A 17,550-nucleotide genomic window follows, 5' to 3' on the forward strand; every position below is an offset into this window, starting at 1 on the left:
AAAAACCTATACAAACTTTCAACCCCTTATTTGCACTCTTAGGGGGAGAATTCTAGAAAACAATGAAACACGTGTTCAATTAAATACTTTTAAAAATCTAAATTTCAAATTTTATAAAAATCGGTGGCGATTTAATTTTTTTTCCATGCAAACTTTGAACCCCTATTTCACCTCTTTAGGGTTAAAACTTTTCAAAATCCCTTCTTAGTGGATGTCCAGATTACGAAAGTAAACTTTTGTCCAAATTTCACGTTTCTACGCACAGCGGTTACGGTTGTGCGTGCGTCTTACCTCAGTCAGTGAGGACAAGTTCTTTTATATATATAGATTACTGAAGTTATCTTACTTATTAATAACTATATGATAATAATGTTATGTCATCATTAGGTACATCTCATATTTTTTTTATATTTCTTAATATAAACTCATACTGTGTAATATTTTATCTAAAAAAGGTCAACATATAAGAAGTCTTCAAATTGTTTTATATAGATATAAATATAAATGTTTAAGTATGAATGTGCTTATTTTTTATTTAGTATCTAAGGAAGAGATTAGCGTCTTTTACAAATAACATATTTATATGTAACAAAGAAGAAAAATTGTTGAAGAAACAGCTCTATTGATTAATTTGCAATAATATTTTTGCGATAATATTTCTGCATCAGTCACTCGTCTAACTTTGTCTTGTAATTAGGGAATCAGAACAAAATCAAAGAAATGTTCTACCTCATAGGCATATCATAATTTCTTTAAGTAAATATGAGAGAAGATAGAGAAAAGACGAAGAACAATAGACACAATAGAAATATCATTCTAAAGAGACGAGAACGTATAAACTAGTTGTTATTGTATAAACTAGTTATTTATTGTATTACTTACACTAATTCCAAAAGTTGCATAAAATATACAATAGCGATAGTAAATAAAAGTGCATATTTCAAGATTATGTTCGTCTTACTTATACGAGTACAAATGTACGACTACATAGGTACATAACAAGAAAGCCATCAAAGTTTATAACAACGTCGAGAACGCCATGAGCGCACAGCGTAACTTGCAACGAGTTGTATCACGTACTTGCATTTACAATTGTGGCTCTATCGAAACTATTATACTACATATATTTGGATAATGGAATAAAATTGTTGTCCAATCTGTCTATATGTACATATTATATATATTTATTTTAAGTTTATTTAAGTACATTACTAAAGCTTTTACTTGTACTTATATAAGCTACACGGACGGACAGACATGCAAACTATTCTCCATATAATACATCTTCTCTATATAAACGTCCTCGTAGTTTTCGTAAGAAGTTATAATTATATCAACTGGCGGATGGATGCCAATAGTCTACCCTTGACCATTAAATACAGCAAAGAAAGGTGTTTCAAAAAATTTATAATATTAAATACACGATATTAATATCTTTGAAGAGTTTCATTCAAATCTATAAATAATAAGCTAAAGAACAAAACACACTGTACTGTAATTAGTATAAATAACATTGTAAAATTGAAACGGCAATAGAATTTAGAGGATAGGTAAGTATATACTTAAATGTACATATACAAAGAACGTGGCTACAAAAGGACCAGAGTAATCAATTTGGCTACCCTTATTGGTTTCCAAGAATGATTGCAACGTAAAAGTTACTGTTTACTTACGTCAAGTAGAACACTCTTTGAATACTTGTTACGAGCAAATATTTTATTAAAACAGTACGGATTCTATATATAAATAAAATTGAAATGTCTATACGTCATTTCAAAATAACTATGTCTTTCCAGATGTATAAAAATATTTACTAACTAGTAAAGTCAGACAACAGAATTGTTGAGCTGAACCGATTTTCATAGGACTAACACCGAAAGATACCCAGGCGTTTTGCATCAATATATAGCCTACTTTTGTCCCGGAAGTTTCGCCGGAATCGGAATCTATAGAAATAAATTCTTAAAAGATCTTAATAGATGTGTATGTGTGTAATTATTTTTTTTTCGGTTAAATACAATTTTTGCGAGTATTATACATTCCCGAAAGAGTTTTTTCTTTTTCTTACTTTCTGTATAAAAAACAGATTTTGTTATTTTTCTTTAACATTTTTCTTTAAAATTACTCTTACAATATGAGCATGTATTTTACACAGCTATACTTGCATTTTTTTATTTTGATAACTTACTCTACAGGTGCGGCACGATGTCATTTTTGAATTTCAGTCTAGAAATACGATCTAGCTTAAAATCTTTTATTCATTGGGTCCTACATGGCAACATTTATATGACCTCTCTTTGACCGCTGTAACTTTGATCACACAGCTAACAACGTGAATGGAGTTAGCAAATATCGCCAGTCTGTAGTCTGTTATCCATTGTGGAATAACTAATATTGGATTATTTCATTTAGTAGAGTTTGCTCCATTCGAAGTAACTATTGTAGACGTTCTCAACTACACATGTGAATATAAAAATTCTATTTACAAAAATTACAAAAAAATATCCAAGAATCTGTAAGCAATTTCATATTTCTATAAGAATAATAAAGCAAATTCTATCTGTAAATCTGTTTTGTACAACTTTAAATATAATTTTATTTTTATACAATTTATGTTGAAAAAATTACATATTTGATCTGTAGTCTTCTGGCAATATGACATTGATTTCGGCATTTGAAGCCAGGGTCTGCCTTTGGACTGAATCTACTCCCCTTTGCACGGTCTTAAATAACCTCGGTTAGTCAACTGGGTCTCATTTCTTGCATCACGACATCCAGCCTACGCTTCCTTGAGCATCCGGGGGTCTAACGTCAGAGACAGATTACACTGTACTTCCTTCTGAAATAGTTTAAAGGTCTACGCTTAACGTGACCATACTACCTCAATTGACGCTCTTAAAGTTTATCCGAGCTTGGACATCGTGATCGATGCCTCCGGGGCGCGCATAATGGATCCAATGCACCTGAACTTTTCAAACTTAACGGCTGGTTCAAGCCCTGTATGGAGTGCTCAAGTCGGGGCTCCCGCAGACCAGACCTTTTTAATGTGTAAATTTACGTATTCGGTTGACGCCATATGTGAAATGACAACCAAGTTAAATGTCAAGTAAGGCGTCGTCTCTCTCTCGACTTCACCAAGAAAAGAATGGGAGATCTATGTATACGGGTGACGAGTTCTGTGTTCACTCAAATTTGAGCTCTATATTTGACTTGGCTATTTTTTACCACCAGGCACCAAAGTAAATTTAAACATAATTTTCCAGTACGATCTGGAAATATTTCTTAGTATATAAGCCTATCTTAACAAAATATAAAATTCATATTGCAAAACAATTAACATTATTTCAACTGATCATATTAAAGATGTTATTTACCTACTTCTCTTACTAACAGGCTTGTTTTTAAAGTGATTCTGCAGTAATGATCATATGACACGGCGCTTTAAGAATGGACCGATACGATGCCAGTTATCTCTTTCATGTGTAGAGCAACAGATGTGATAAGAGTTTATATAAATTGTTTCACGAAGTATTACATTTAGTATTAGATAGGCATTGCAGAGTGATATCATTTTTGGGACCAAAGTAAGTTGTTTTTTTTGTAATTAATTCACATATGAAATAAAATGATTGTAAAATTGTTTGAAAGTTTGATATTTCAAATAAATTATAATAGAAATATTTGTTTCTTAGTATATTTTGGTTATCATCATTGTTATAAAATTAAGGTTTTATAATAACTATAACTAGAATTCGGTGGCAAAATGGGGCGGCGGCAACCCTGCTGTGTGCGGGATACAGCGTGAAGCTGATTTAATTTAATTTATTTACTTTCAAATATAACTATACTAATTTATTTTTTTTATATATGATAAGAAAAATGTTTCTGATTTACTTAAAGAAAAGATTATTTAAGATTATTATTTATATTATTTATTTAATTTAACATTTTAATTTTCAGATGCCTTTGAAACTCTATAAGCTTGACATCAGTCCACCAGTGTGTGCTACTTTGATGTTGATTGATCATCTAAAAGTTTCTCCAATTGAATTTGTTGATGTCGATCTTCTGAACAAACATCATTTGACACCAGAGTATTTAGAGGTATGTTTTAAAAACAGAATAAAATTCCCAACCAAATAATTGGTTGGGTGGTATAAGCCACCCGACTAATTATAGCAGCTATATCATCACAGTCATGTTAACTAAACTTCCACTTAAAGAAAATTTATACACATATTATATTGGCCGAATATAGGCTAGGAAAGTTATATACATTTATTTTTAAAGAGAAGTTGAAGTACTTGAGAAAAGTCATCACCATTGCATTTCAACATTGGTTTTTATTTCTTGTTGACGAAAAAGCACATAATTATAATATTAAAATTATTATTTGTTACATTTCAGAAAAATCCTATGCACACCATACCATTGTTGGAAGATGGAGATCTATTTATCCATGACAGGTACAATCTTGTATAACTCATAAGAATAATTAATTGTAACTTCTTAAGCAATTCTCATAATGACTTGTTTTGTCATTTTTTTTACAGTCACGTCATCTTGACTTACTTAACTGAAAAATACAGCAAAGAAGACTCTCTGTACCCCAAAGATCTGAAACAAAGAACCTTGGTTGATCAAAAATTATATTTCGACGCACAATTTTTTACTCGTGCCAAGAACATTAGTGTAAGTTATGTATTCTGAGCTAATATTAAAGTACAAAAAAGAAGTAGTAATTGACTCTTCTCTAGATAATTAAGTTTTGAATACAAAGCGACCCTGAACCCTTACTTAGAGTATTTTTTTTAACATCGTGAACCTAATGCAATTAGGCAACTGACAATTAGAATAAACATTAACATTATTTATTTATTATAAAAAAATAAATAATTAACCAAAAACTCGAGTCGACTCACCACTAGATGTAGACCTAGTGGAATCGCGTGTGTGAATGGAAATTGGTAAACCGAGTGTCGTAACACTTAACTTCCGGTTATTAATTATCCATAAATTATAGCTCATAATCCAGAAAAAATATCATATAATTAATAAAACTTCGATTTCATTTGCAGTATGCAGCTATCTTCGAAGGAGTGAGGAAACCATCTGAAAAAGCTATCAATGACGTACTCGAGTCATATGATTTCTTAGAAGCTTTTCTTTCCAAAACAAAATTCGTTGCCGGCAATAAGATGACAATTGCTGACATTTCAGTACTGTCTACTATTGCTGCTTCGCGTTACATGGTTCCTATTGATGACAAAAAGTAAGTAATATCGAATCTACATCTAGTGTATTTGTAAAATACTTGGATGTCTTACTTGGAATTTACTTTTAGCAGAAAATAGAGAACAGAACAATTCAACAATAGACTCTCTCTTTCTAATCCGTCAAATAGTGAAGATGTATAAAGATAAAACTGAATAACTTATTTATAGAGTGTAACCAGGCTATCGGTAGCGGTCAAGGTCAGGGGCACCGTGCGGAGCGGCACGACGGTGACGACGCGTCAACATAGAAATAATATTTAAACTATTCTTACAATTTTATGTTCACATTTATTTTAATTATAATTTCCAAAAAAATGTGTACTGTGCCATATTATTTAATATTTTAATATTATTATTTATTGTTGCAGATATCCCAAAATCTTAGCTTGGCTTTCTTATATGGAGCAGCAACCGTTCTTCAAAAAGTATGGAGGACCAGGATCAGCTGGACTTGGAAATTTTCTCAAGGATAAATTAGATCTTTAAAATAAATATTTTTATTTTAAAATAACGAATTTCCGTTGTTATAAATGACATCATAATTTAAGTATACTATAATAAATATAATCCGACATAAATATTTCTTAATTCATTGGTATATATAGATAATATTACAGTAATAGTTAACAAAATACTGTTTAAATATATTTATTACTATTTTTTTGTTTTTACATTAAAAATATTTAATTTAACAAGTATATTATAAAAAAATCTATAAGTCCTTGTAAAAAGGGTAAAATATGTTGTAAGTTCTTACGTGGCTACACATAATTTTGTGACAAAAGTAGATAAGTAGTGCAACAGGAAAATGTCTGAATGTTCATAATGATCGTGGGCTCGATCTCTACTCGGGAGTAATAAGTTTTTTATTTCTGCTCTATCAGATATTTTTTTTTCCAATACAAGAGTTATACTCATTTCTTGAATTAAACGCTATAATGCTGTATTGTTATAATATTTGAAAGCAATTACAAAAGTTTTCTTACGTCTATTTTAACAAGAATTATATTTCAAATTAATGATAGCAAAAAGTTTGAAATGTAAATATATGATAGTAAATATGACAGGAGCTAAATGAGAAGTGAAGAGTCTTCTGAGCTTACAAGGGAATAAAAGATAATAGATATTATTTTAAATTCTCTTCTTAATGGAACTTACAATATATTAAATCTAATATATATAGTACATAGTTAATTAACAGCTGATTACAAGATAAAATAATAAATCGTAGACATCACTAGATAGATCCCTGAACCAAAACACAAAACTTCAAAAATTACTATTGCTATATTAAATGCTGCAATTATTATCCCTGTTATCTTTTATTTAATAAAATATATTCTTTATATAAAAAGGTAAATAATAAAAAAAGATAAATAGAATTAAAATCGCAAAAATTGTTAGCAAGTCTACATAATATCTCTTTACTCTTTGCATGAACTCGCTTTAACCTTGAAATTGTATCACACGGTAAATTTGGTTAGTAGAGCCAGCAAACAGCATATTTTTTTTTAAATATGGGCACTAAATAATATTAATTTTTTATTATTTTATTTTGTTTTTGTCCATCTTTAAATTCTGCTGCTATATAAATATAATTGTATAAACACGTATTTTTTACATTATAATAACATTATTCCTTTGTCGTCCTTATATAAACCTTTACCATAATAAAGTTAGATTATTTTCAATTTGTTTAACTAATAAATTACGAAAAATTCATATTACTATTAAACTGACATCCCAGAACTTCCAGACCTACGTCATTATATTGGAAATTACATTCCAACGACAACTGTTTTTTCTAAATACTAAAATATATTTGGTTTGGATCAACCAGTACTAAGTATCAACACCAAGGTGACTGTATTGGCAAATAGGATAATAGCATGACACAGCAGTTTTTAAGTGCTCTAATATGATGGCAACATTATAATGAATGCCGAATACAGAGTCTGGCAGAGGCAGTTCGCAGTTATTTGCTTCGCTTCCAACGCAACAGATGTGATAAGTGGTTTAAATTGGAATTTGGTTTACAGGAAGCTAATTTAAAACGTGTATTACCAATATATTACACAGTAAGTGAATGATTTAGTTTATTTTATAGTGTGTTACTAATAGTTTTAATGTATGTAGTGAATATTATACGTATATAAATAAATTGTATAAAATTTGCCAGGTACCGGTCTCTTGGTAACTGGCAAATTTCATACATTTTACTCACTCACATAGCTTCATTCTACTTTTCTTATCTACCTAGGAATTCATTGTCATTCAATATGTTTATACTGTTATTTCAATTGAATATACAGAAATTAAACATTAAAATGGCATGTGAATAAATAAAAAAATGTTTTTTGAAACATAAATAAAATTTTTAAAATGTAGTTTTTAGTTTTAAATTGTTTATTTTAGATGTCTTTGAAGTTGCATAAGTTGGACGTCAGCCCACCAGCATGCGCTGCTATGATGGTCTGTGACCTTCTAAATATTCCCATAGAGCTCGTGGATGTCAGTATATACAATCAGGATCATTTGAAACCGGAATATTTGGAGGTCAGTCAGTTAAACTATGTTCCTCTCGTTTCAAAATATAAACTAACCACATTACCATTATAACTATAAACTAAGCAACATCTATCAATTTTTACCATAAAACTTACAATTCTTATAAATTAACTTAATGTAAAAAGTAGAAAAAAGTAATTAATTATAATAACTTGAGTTGATTTTTATATATAAAAATATTGCCTGAAGAGGAAAAGTCGATTAAAATTAAATTTGTTTAGCAAAAAAACGTATTTATAAATACGCGCACATTGTTGTATTGACCTTTGATATAAATTGGCTTTTTGTTTATTGGTATTTAATTATTCTCATGATGATATTTAAATAAATAATATGTTTAATTTTCCTCAATTATTATTTAGGAAGCTGCAAAATCTTTATATTCAATAGAATATACGAAAATATCGTTATTATTAAAATTATTTAAAAAAATGTTACAAATATTTATTACATCATTATATATGATTTTATTATATATGATATGTATATGATTTTATTCATTTCAGAAAAATCCATTGCACTCTATCCCTCTATTAGAGGATGGCGATTTGTATATTCATGACAGGTAGGTTTCCCAATTATTTTTTAAAAATTTAGTAATGTTCACAAATCGTTTTAATAACATATTTTCAAGTATATCTGACATTTGCATAGTAAAGGATTGATTCAGCTGTTGAAAAGAGTTGACTGTTGACTACATATACATTAACTATACTTAGGTTCGATCCATATAAAACAATTTAAATTAAAATATTATAATTTCATTTCACTGCTCTACACAGGACGCGGCCATACGCATCTTCCTACAGTGCACATCATTTACTTCATGAGTGAATGGGACGAATTATAATACATACAAAAGTATATCGGATTTAAATTCCATGATTAGAATACAAATATATAAAACTTTCTAAAAGAGCTTAGCTTTTGTGAATGACAATATATCTACCACATGAAATGGATAAAAAGAATAATACATCAGTATGTCTAGATTGAAATTGCTTGCCTTGTTTTAAAATTATGTTTTTAACTTAGTTGTAAATACAGAAATAAATAACTGAAATAATAGTGAAGAAAATGGGGAACGGAGATATGTTCCCCTGCCTACCCTACTTAGCCGCGTACACGATACAGTGTGAATCTAAAAAAATAAATGAAATATTTTTACAGTCACGTCATAATAACATATTTGCACGAGTCATATGCCAAAGATGACTCTCTATACCCAAAGGATCCTAAGAAAAGAGCTCAAGTAGATCAAAAACTGTATTTTGAATCGGACTTGTTCACGCGCTTCAAGAATATTAGTGTAAGTACTTAGGTCATTTTTATTTTTAAACAATATATTTTAAGTACTTATTAAACATCGTATATTTATAACTCAATATCTGATTTTAAGGCTACATATAAACTTTCACTGTCAACCAAATTTAATTACAATATATTAAAAACTAAGCATAATCTGTATGTGTAAAAATAGAGAACGAAATGTCTTAACACTAGGTTCTCTCTGCCTACCCTGCTGCGAACGGGATACAGCGCAAAGCTGAAAAAAAATCATAATACAATATGCGTTTGTAAAAAATTATCACAAATGTTGTATTGCTTGTATTCAGAAGTGTAATCAGAAGTTTATTCAAAGCGTTGATAACAAGGCGCAAGGTCAAGTTCAACACACACCTGGCTCACTAAATTAGAGATAATATTTTTGTAAATTAAACACGTATCTATTTAATGAAAAAAAAATTGAATATAGCCACCTAAAAGTGTATGTAAAACTTGAAAGTAAATGACATTATTAATGTAATAAATATTTCGACATAATATTTTTCTAGGAAAAAGATTTTTATTCCCATTTCGTAGTAATGTAAATCCCCGTAACGTAGAGTTCTATGAGGGCTTAATTTACGAAACACATACTGCATTGCAAATGAAACACAGGAAGTGTCATTCTTCGTTATATAGACAATCATTTGTTTTATCAATGGCTACGTCGTCGCTCAGTGGGTCAGCGTCTGACTGTAAGGCGATGGAAGTGGGCTTCATTACCCCTCGGGGGGAGGATTATATTTAAATTATTATCATAGCAGCGGTAATTTCTTGCTATGCGACAAAAACTGTGAACTTACTTAAACTTACAAGAAGTAGTTAAAATGAAAAGATTTTTTGTTACTAAGCTGAAACCATTACAAGTCAATATATGTACTTTTGTATGTAACGGTTTAATATATGTCAATTCTTCCATTATTACACAAATTCATAAACTATAATGATAATTAAAAATTTATAATATCATTTCAGTATCCCGCGATTTACGAGGCTGTGAGGAAGCCATCTGAAAAACATTGGAATGCTCTTAGAGAAGGATATAGCGCTTTGGAATCTTTCCTTTCGAAAACAAAATTCATTGCTGGCGATAATATGACTCTCGCTGATATTTCTGTTCTAACGTCCGTCGCTGGTATTCGTCATTTGATTCCGTTAGACGGTGAAAAGTGAGTGCTGTAAAAGGCTTTTTGATCTATATACTTAGTAGAATTAGTGGTGATTGCAATGGTATATTTATTAAGTATAATGTAAATAATAATGTTCTCTTAAAAAACCAAAACTTTTCCCTATCAAAATCACATGGAAACATAAAGAAATATGTTTCAAAATATATTAAATTTCAGGTATCCAAAACTTCAAGCGTGGTTTTCATACATGGAACAACAGCCATTCTATCAAAAAGTTGGAGCTCCGGGATCAGCCGGGCTTGCTAAAGTTCTTAAGGAACATTTAGATCTTTAATTGGCATTGATTAATAATTTCTATTATTCTATACTAACATAATATTCATGCATTTAAATGTAAAAATAAAAATTATTATATAGATACTGTAACTATAATATCCTATAATAAAATAGTATTAATTAAATATAAATATTTTGTTTTATTTAAATACCCAATAACTATTAAAATGTATTTGAAGGACTCAACATCAAAAATGTCTGGCTATCACAAGTTTCTATATTATAAATTTTAAACTAAGATATTTAGCGACTGTACCATCAACACGTGTACTTTTGAACCGGTACCTGAAAACAAACAAGTAAACACAAACTCAGGTACAAATTAGGGTGTCACAGTTAAAGCACCTCCACGGTTCATCGCATTCCAACGAGATTGGATCCGAGGGTCCAACTCACACAGGAGATGATATCTGAATAAATGGTGTGCTGCGTAGTGCCCATGATGCATGTCTGGACAAATTGGATTTATTTCGCGATTCCCTTCCTATTGGTAGAGAAACTGTTATTGCGCGTATGAACGATGAGACATCACGTATAAAATACGTTGTATATGAAACACATCATGCATCCAAAGCTTTTGATCATGATTTCAATGCGATAAACCTGTCACAAAGGGTGGAGCTGTTCTTGATTTATGTGAAATATAATATCACGGAAATATGTTATTTTGTTTGTGGTCGAATGGAGAAATTGTTATAATATACGTGTGGGTACGTTACATTCAAAGATGATTATTGTGACTTTTCCAATTACTAATTCCATTTAATTATATAGTGTCATGTAGTTATCACTATTAAGATAACAACTCTCTTTCTTACGATACGACGCGATAGATGACACCATGACTTAGAAAGAAGGTGTAACTGAAAGTAGGCTAAAGGATAGGTGTTTTTCTTTTAATGTCAACTTTCTTAAAACTGTCACATAACCGTTGAGTATGGAATTGTCACCTTCTATCTATAAATTTAAATAATTTTATAAATAGTGGTCCTACATGGTTAACAGTATACTTAATTAATCAGGATTTAATACAATTTATTTAAAAATCTAAATTTTTGGTATTTTTGGAACAATTGGTACTGTTTCGGCGGTTTTTTTATTAATATATTTGTTAATTTGGTATATAATTATTTGATTGACATATTTCATTATAAACTATGAGTGTTCTAACAAAGTAACATTTTGCCATTACGTGATGTTTCAGCAAAGACATGATGGTTAAAGTTAATTAACTCGCTTGAAACGGCCGGTAACTTGTTTAATCTTAACTTGATGTACACATTAACCTAACAAAACTAAAATATGTAAAACATTATGTTATTTAATATTGTAATAAACGTATCAAATAATCGTACTTCCGCATAAAAAAATTAACAAAGTTATTTTAATATAATAGAAATTCTACGACCTTAAAAAGACAGCGGGAATCCGCTGGATTCAAAGGGCGCAGGACCGGACGGAGTGGCGGGAATTAAGGGGAGGCCTATGTCCAGCTGCTGGATGCTGGATGGATTCTAAATATGCTCTAGAAATAGAGCAATGAGAATATGCTTTAAAAATAAGCTTGACGCTAATTAAAATCAAAACTTAACCTTTGAATTATTTTAGGAAGTATACAGTCATGAAAAACATGAAACTACTATAAGCCACAGTATAATAATGTACTCTATAACTATTCCCTTTATGACGATGAATTACTTTTAGTATGTAAATGTTTGTAGCGGATTTACAAGTCATTTCTGTTTTGTTTTGTCTTCCATCTGAATTTTACGGTAATATCTATTTAGTCGTTTTTTCGTCTGTATAACACTCGACAGCATTTTGTGCTTTTTACCGTTAGAATAAAGCTTATACTCCTCTGTCAGTAAATAAGCAACGAAGCTACTGTCTTTGGGGACATATATTTCAATAACTCCACTGTGGTATCGCGGGTATAAATCGTTCTTTTAGACATTTGATAATAATTTACGTTGATAATTTGCATCTGTACAAAATTTCGCTGTTTTATTTAAAGTATGGTGGATATTTATTTAACTATACTTAAAGTAGACGTTCAGTGAACTGTACACGTTCGGTCAGTAAATTACATTCATACATAAATATATTAATATAATTATTATTTATGAAACAAAGTTAATTTTGTTTGGTAATTAGCTTTAGCCATACAAATTTGTACTGAAGGCGTGCTTAGAACGATATTGAATAATTAATGGCTATAGTACACGTAAAATACCACTTTGGTTGTCATTTCTTTAAATCTATAACGATATTTACTAGCCTAATGCTCAAATAATATTATTTTAAATTCATAATATATAAATAAAATAGCTTATACTTTTATGTGAATGAAATCAAATATACTATATACAATAGATATATTTTTTATTTTTTTTTAATTTCATATTATATACAGACTAGGCAAAGGGAACTCTAGCACTCCTTTCCGCACTCAGCGTCTAGTTTTCAACTTATTGTGTGCTGAATTACCAGAACAAGAAAATAATTCTCCGGAATGAAAATTGAACCCAATCAAATAGCAACGCAATCTTCACAAATTACACGAAATATAACAAAAATCATTTATCAGTAAAATATAATTTTTATTTTAATAATTTGAGTACAAAAATACAAAGAGAAAAAATATATAAGTAGATATATATTATCAAAGGAGGCATAAAAATGGTATTTAATTACGTTTTTGTGTTGAACTAATCGAATAAGCTATCGAGTTCGATTATGTTTGTGCAATGTACCGTTAAAGTTTTGGCGAAAAGGAAAACGCTATTAATTAATGTCGACTAAAGGTCTGAAATAATATTTCGAAATTGACTGTTGTGTTTGAAGTACGATTACAGTTTTATATCTGCTTTGCCGCTTGAACTATAGTAATATTTTTTTTATACTGTTATGTACTAAATATATATAATAGTAATAATTAAAATTTTTGGGATTTTAACAATTTGTGCTCTCCAAACTTAGCCTATTTAATGGAAATATACGTTGTATATTACATGTCTATTTGAGCGGTGGGTACTACGCAGAGTTAACGTGGTTTTTAGTCGTTTAAATCCCAATCCCGCGAGAATTCCGTGATAAAAAGTAGACTATATACTGCTCCACACCTCCTCTATTTTCCAGTGAAAAACTTATAAAAAATAATTAAAATAGTTACAGAGATTAGTCTAGATAAACAGAAAGACAGACAAACAAAAAAATATAAAATCGTTTGCTTATGTTATATATTAAAACATAATATTGAGTAAATAAGTGCTTGCTATTTCCTTGGTACAACACAGTTATTTTCATATCACAATTAGGTAATGACGATAATTAAAGTTTTAATATTCATAAGTAATTTTTTTGAACAACCTTACCGATAAACCGATATCAATATATCAAGTCTGATTCGGTTTTAAATGAATATAATTAAACATAAAGGCATTTTTCTTTTTATATGTTTACATTATTTATGTACGTGCTTCGGAAGCCCGAGATAAGTGTGTTAATACAGGTTTGCTCCGGACTACAGCGGGTCGGCAGTCGGGACATCACTATCGTAGCTGTCATACAACCCTTGTCATGTTATTATCCTCTTAAATGTCAGTATAGAAATTACTAAATTCCTACAGTTATTCCTATTTATTATAAGCGTACTCGATGATCTTTTTAGGTGTATTTATGTATATGTTTTATATTTTTTTATATATTTTAAGAACTATGTAAATTTATAGAGGTCGTCGTGGCATAGGACAGGAAAAATAAACACGACGGTGTTCCACTCATAGATATGTAAAGTGATAAAAATATCTTAATGACGACGAGACTTCTTAACACTAGGTTCCCCCCACTATGAACTTTGCTATAGAGCGTGAAGCGAATAAATATATAGAAAATATAAGTGTTTCTATTGAACTGAAGAATTGGTACCCATGTGATTAAGATAACATGAGACAGAATTTGGCAGGAGACAGACTTATTAATATCTACTATATTATCTACTATGGTATCTACACTCGAAGAGAAGTACGCACTTACGTGTTCTTTCCAAGCACAGAATAATTTACCTCTTAGTTCTATATCAAACAACATAACTAAGCATCATAAAAATATCATCTCTCCTTTCTTAATATTCCAAGTAAACAAATGAATTATTATTAAAATTAATAATATAAGATAATATTTTAAGAATATTTGGCTCTTACCGTACATACGTGGCTACAATACCACAGATGGCGTTGCATATAGTCGGGGCACATGTTACCTACGTATCAAACTACTGAAACAAAGCCGACTAAGTCTTGTATTATGCAAACAAGCATCATGTAAGGCGTGGATTTATGAGGGAAGTTCGTTGAATCGCACGCCCGTGGGAAATGGTTCACTTAAGAGATGCCTAGCAGTGTTGCTACACCTAAATACTCGTTGCTCGTATAGGTATTCAGTTTCTCATAACGATATTGATTGAAAACACTTGTTGGAAATAAGTTTATTTTCATCGAAAGATCTTTGTAGTGTATACTTGTCGGTTATTAACATTAATATTTTATTTAAATTTAATTACAAAAACCTCAAATTCGTTTGACTGGCAAAAATATTTAGAAGATATGATTATATAATATTTTCAAAAATATATATTCAATTATATTAATAAAATGATTTATTTACCAATGACAAATATAAATAAATACATATTAAATCTGGCAACACAGTAAAGAGTTAACGTTTATTTTTATTTTTATCCTGATTTTCATTGAAAAATGTATGTTGAAAGCTAAGCAGTACTTCAGTTGTATGGTACAATGACTTTCCATTGCACCTACCATTTATCTGCTTAAAAATGTATGGAGCTCGATAAAACGGCTCCGCTGGAAAATGGCGTAATACGTTTCAGAGCTATCTTCATTTGAAATAGATCGCTTGTTTCGCGGATAATATTAGAACTTTTCTTAAGAAAAAAACTTAAATTGGACACCATCTGTAGTATTATAGCGGTGGCGTGTGATGAGAGCCAAACATTTTATAAATATTATTTAATATTTATTTTTTCCTTTCTCTTTTAATGTTTCCTTGATAATGTAAAAAAAAGAAAAAGAAAATAATAAGTGGGTATTATTGCGGTAAAAAGTGATTCGTATCAGTGATGGTAAAGTAAATTCGTAGACATCACAAAAACTGACATTCAAATGGTTTCCACATGAAAATAAACTTCTACTAAACAAATATTTTCAGATGAATAAAACTCTGACCCAGGAACAAACCGGGAAAGCCATCAGTAAAATAAGACATAGTGTAACGTTGAGTCCATCTGAAAAAGTAGAGCAGACTTTTTTCGTAGACTATTAGATAGTTCGTAGGCTCTTATCAGGATACATATAACACAGATATACTTTTAGAGGCTAATTGTAAAAGTTGTTTATTTAGGATAAAGCAAATAAATAAAACTTAAAATTTTTTTCTTAAATCTATTACTAAATGAATCATCTTTATCGCTAGATTGACATAGAATTATATATACATATGTATATCAAAAATTTATCGCATGAAAACCATCACTAAAGCAGCTTAATATAGCTTCACGCTATATCCCGCATACAGCAATTTAGGCAGAGGAGAACCTTGTGTCAAGACTCTCCGTTTCCCACTTTCCGTCGAATTCTAAAGGCGTGTGTTGAGTGGCGGAATTAAACGCCTCGCTTTGCCTCTACACCAGAACCAAAAAATTTAAATATAATAATATAGCTAAATAACAAATTATAATAATAACATTGACGACTCAATCTTTTGAAACAGGCTCTTTCAATTATTTTTATTCAGATTAATTGACTTCCTAAAAGCCCGTATATTTGCCGGAAAACTTTATGCGCAAATAAAGCAGGTGACAATTTGATAAACGACTGTAATTTAACCAAATGCCGTTTTGAGGGGAATTCGTTGTCACTTATTCGGCGGCCACGAAAATGCTTAGTTGATTGCGGCTATGGAAATTTTAATTTCTTTTTGCTGCTATAGTAGGGATAGAAAATTTGTGTTGATATAGAGCGAGAGAACTAAGTTTCGTGACTTATATATTAAGTTTGGTTTTGATAATAATATTTTGTGGACTGAAAAAACGTGATTTTTTCCGCATAGCAAGATATCCTAGTGTTTAGACACTTAATTTCTAACTTACCGACCAATTTTCGAAACATTGCGTGTTGAATGGCGGAACTCAACGCGCAGCGCTTTGTCTGGTGAAAAAAACGGAGAAAATTAAACTTATTTATTTTCCTGAATACGAATCGAACCCACAACCGTCAAGTTTATCGTCTTTTATGAAATTTAAGATACGTCTACTTTTTACTACTTTTTATTGATGTTTTTGATGAGATAAAGTTTTAATTATAAATATTCCGATAATATTTCCTTGTCGAGACAGTTTTGCAAAAATCTAAGCACAAATGAACTAAATCACCATAGCTACGACAAATATGTGGTCTTATAAAGCTATAACAAGACATAACTCACATAGTTCAACAAAATATGCAACATCTTGTTTTACTTGAAGCGAGGAACACAATTATTATTTACATTTGCAGAAGAACGTACAAGAAATATAAAATATCATTCAGTAATTGTCCTGTTTCCCAGAGCCTGTCAAAGAAAAGTTTTATAATAATGGAAGTAGCGAGGTGCTCCAAAAGTTTTTCTCATTTTTAAGAGAAGACAGATATAAGCAACAATTCAGATAACATTCAATTAGCTTTTTATGAAAAACAAACTTTTTAATGTTCTTAGAACTTATGCTTGAAAACTTAAACAAAATATACATTTTGTGTTATAGTGAAGCTCTTATCATGGCTACAATTTAAGCAATGCTTCCTATAATTTGAATATGAGAGGACCAAGTTTAAATTACAAACTTTACCAATTACACT

The 17,550-nt window shown here is 30.1% G+C and overlaps 2 protein-coding genes across 2 annotated transcripts; both read left to right on the forward strand.

The window, feature by feature from the left end:
* Window positions 1-2,412: 2,412 nt before the first annotated feature.
* Window positions 2,413-5,854, forward strand: LOC146532758 (glutathione S-transferase 1-like). Its single transcript, XM_085196187.1, has 7 exons — window positions 2,413-2,515; window positions 3,394-3,584; window positions 3,961-4,104; window positions 4,408-4,466; window positions 4,554-4,692; window positions 5,079-5,272; window positions 5,645-5,854. The coding sequence occupies exons 3-7, from the start codon at window positions 3,961-3,963 to the stop codon at window positions 5,760-5,762; spliced, it is 654 nt and encodes a 217-aa protein (XP_085052313.1). The 5' UTR covers window positions 2,413-2,515; window positions 3,394-3,584; the 3' UTR covers window positions 5,763-5,854.
* A 1,369-nt stretch (window positions 5,855-7,223) lies between these two features.
* On the forward strand, window positions 7,224-10,767 carry LOC146532759 (glutathione S-transferase 1-like). Its single transcript, XM_085196188.1, has 6 exons — window positions 7,224-7,354; window positions 7,692-7,832; window positions 8,351-8,409; window positions 9,015-9,153; window positions 10,146-10,339; window positions 10,517-10,767. Exons 2-6 carry the CDS (start codon window positions 7,692-7,694, stop codon window positions 10,632-10,634), a joined length of 651 nt encoding a protein of 216 aa, XP_085052314.1. The 5' UTR covers window positions 7,224-7,354; the 3' UTR covers window positions 10,635-10,767.
* Window positions 10,768-17,550: the final 6,783 nt, after the last annotated feature.

This window comes from Heliconius melpomene, chromosome 13 (assembly GCF_056956725.1).
Source record: "Heliconius melpomene rosina isolate 202511_hmr_F chromosome 13, ASM5695672v1, whole genome shotgun sequence".
Lineage (NCBI taxonomy): Eukaryota > Metazoa > Arthropoda > Insecta > Lepidoptera > Nymphalidae > Heliconius > Heliconius melpomene.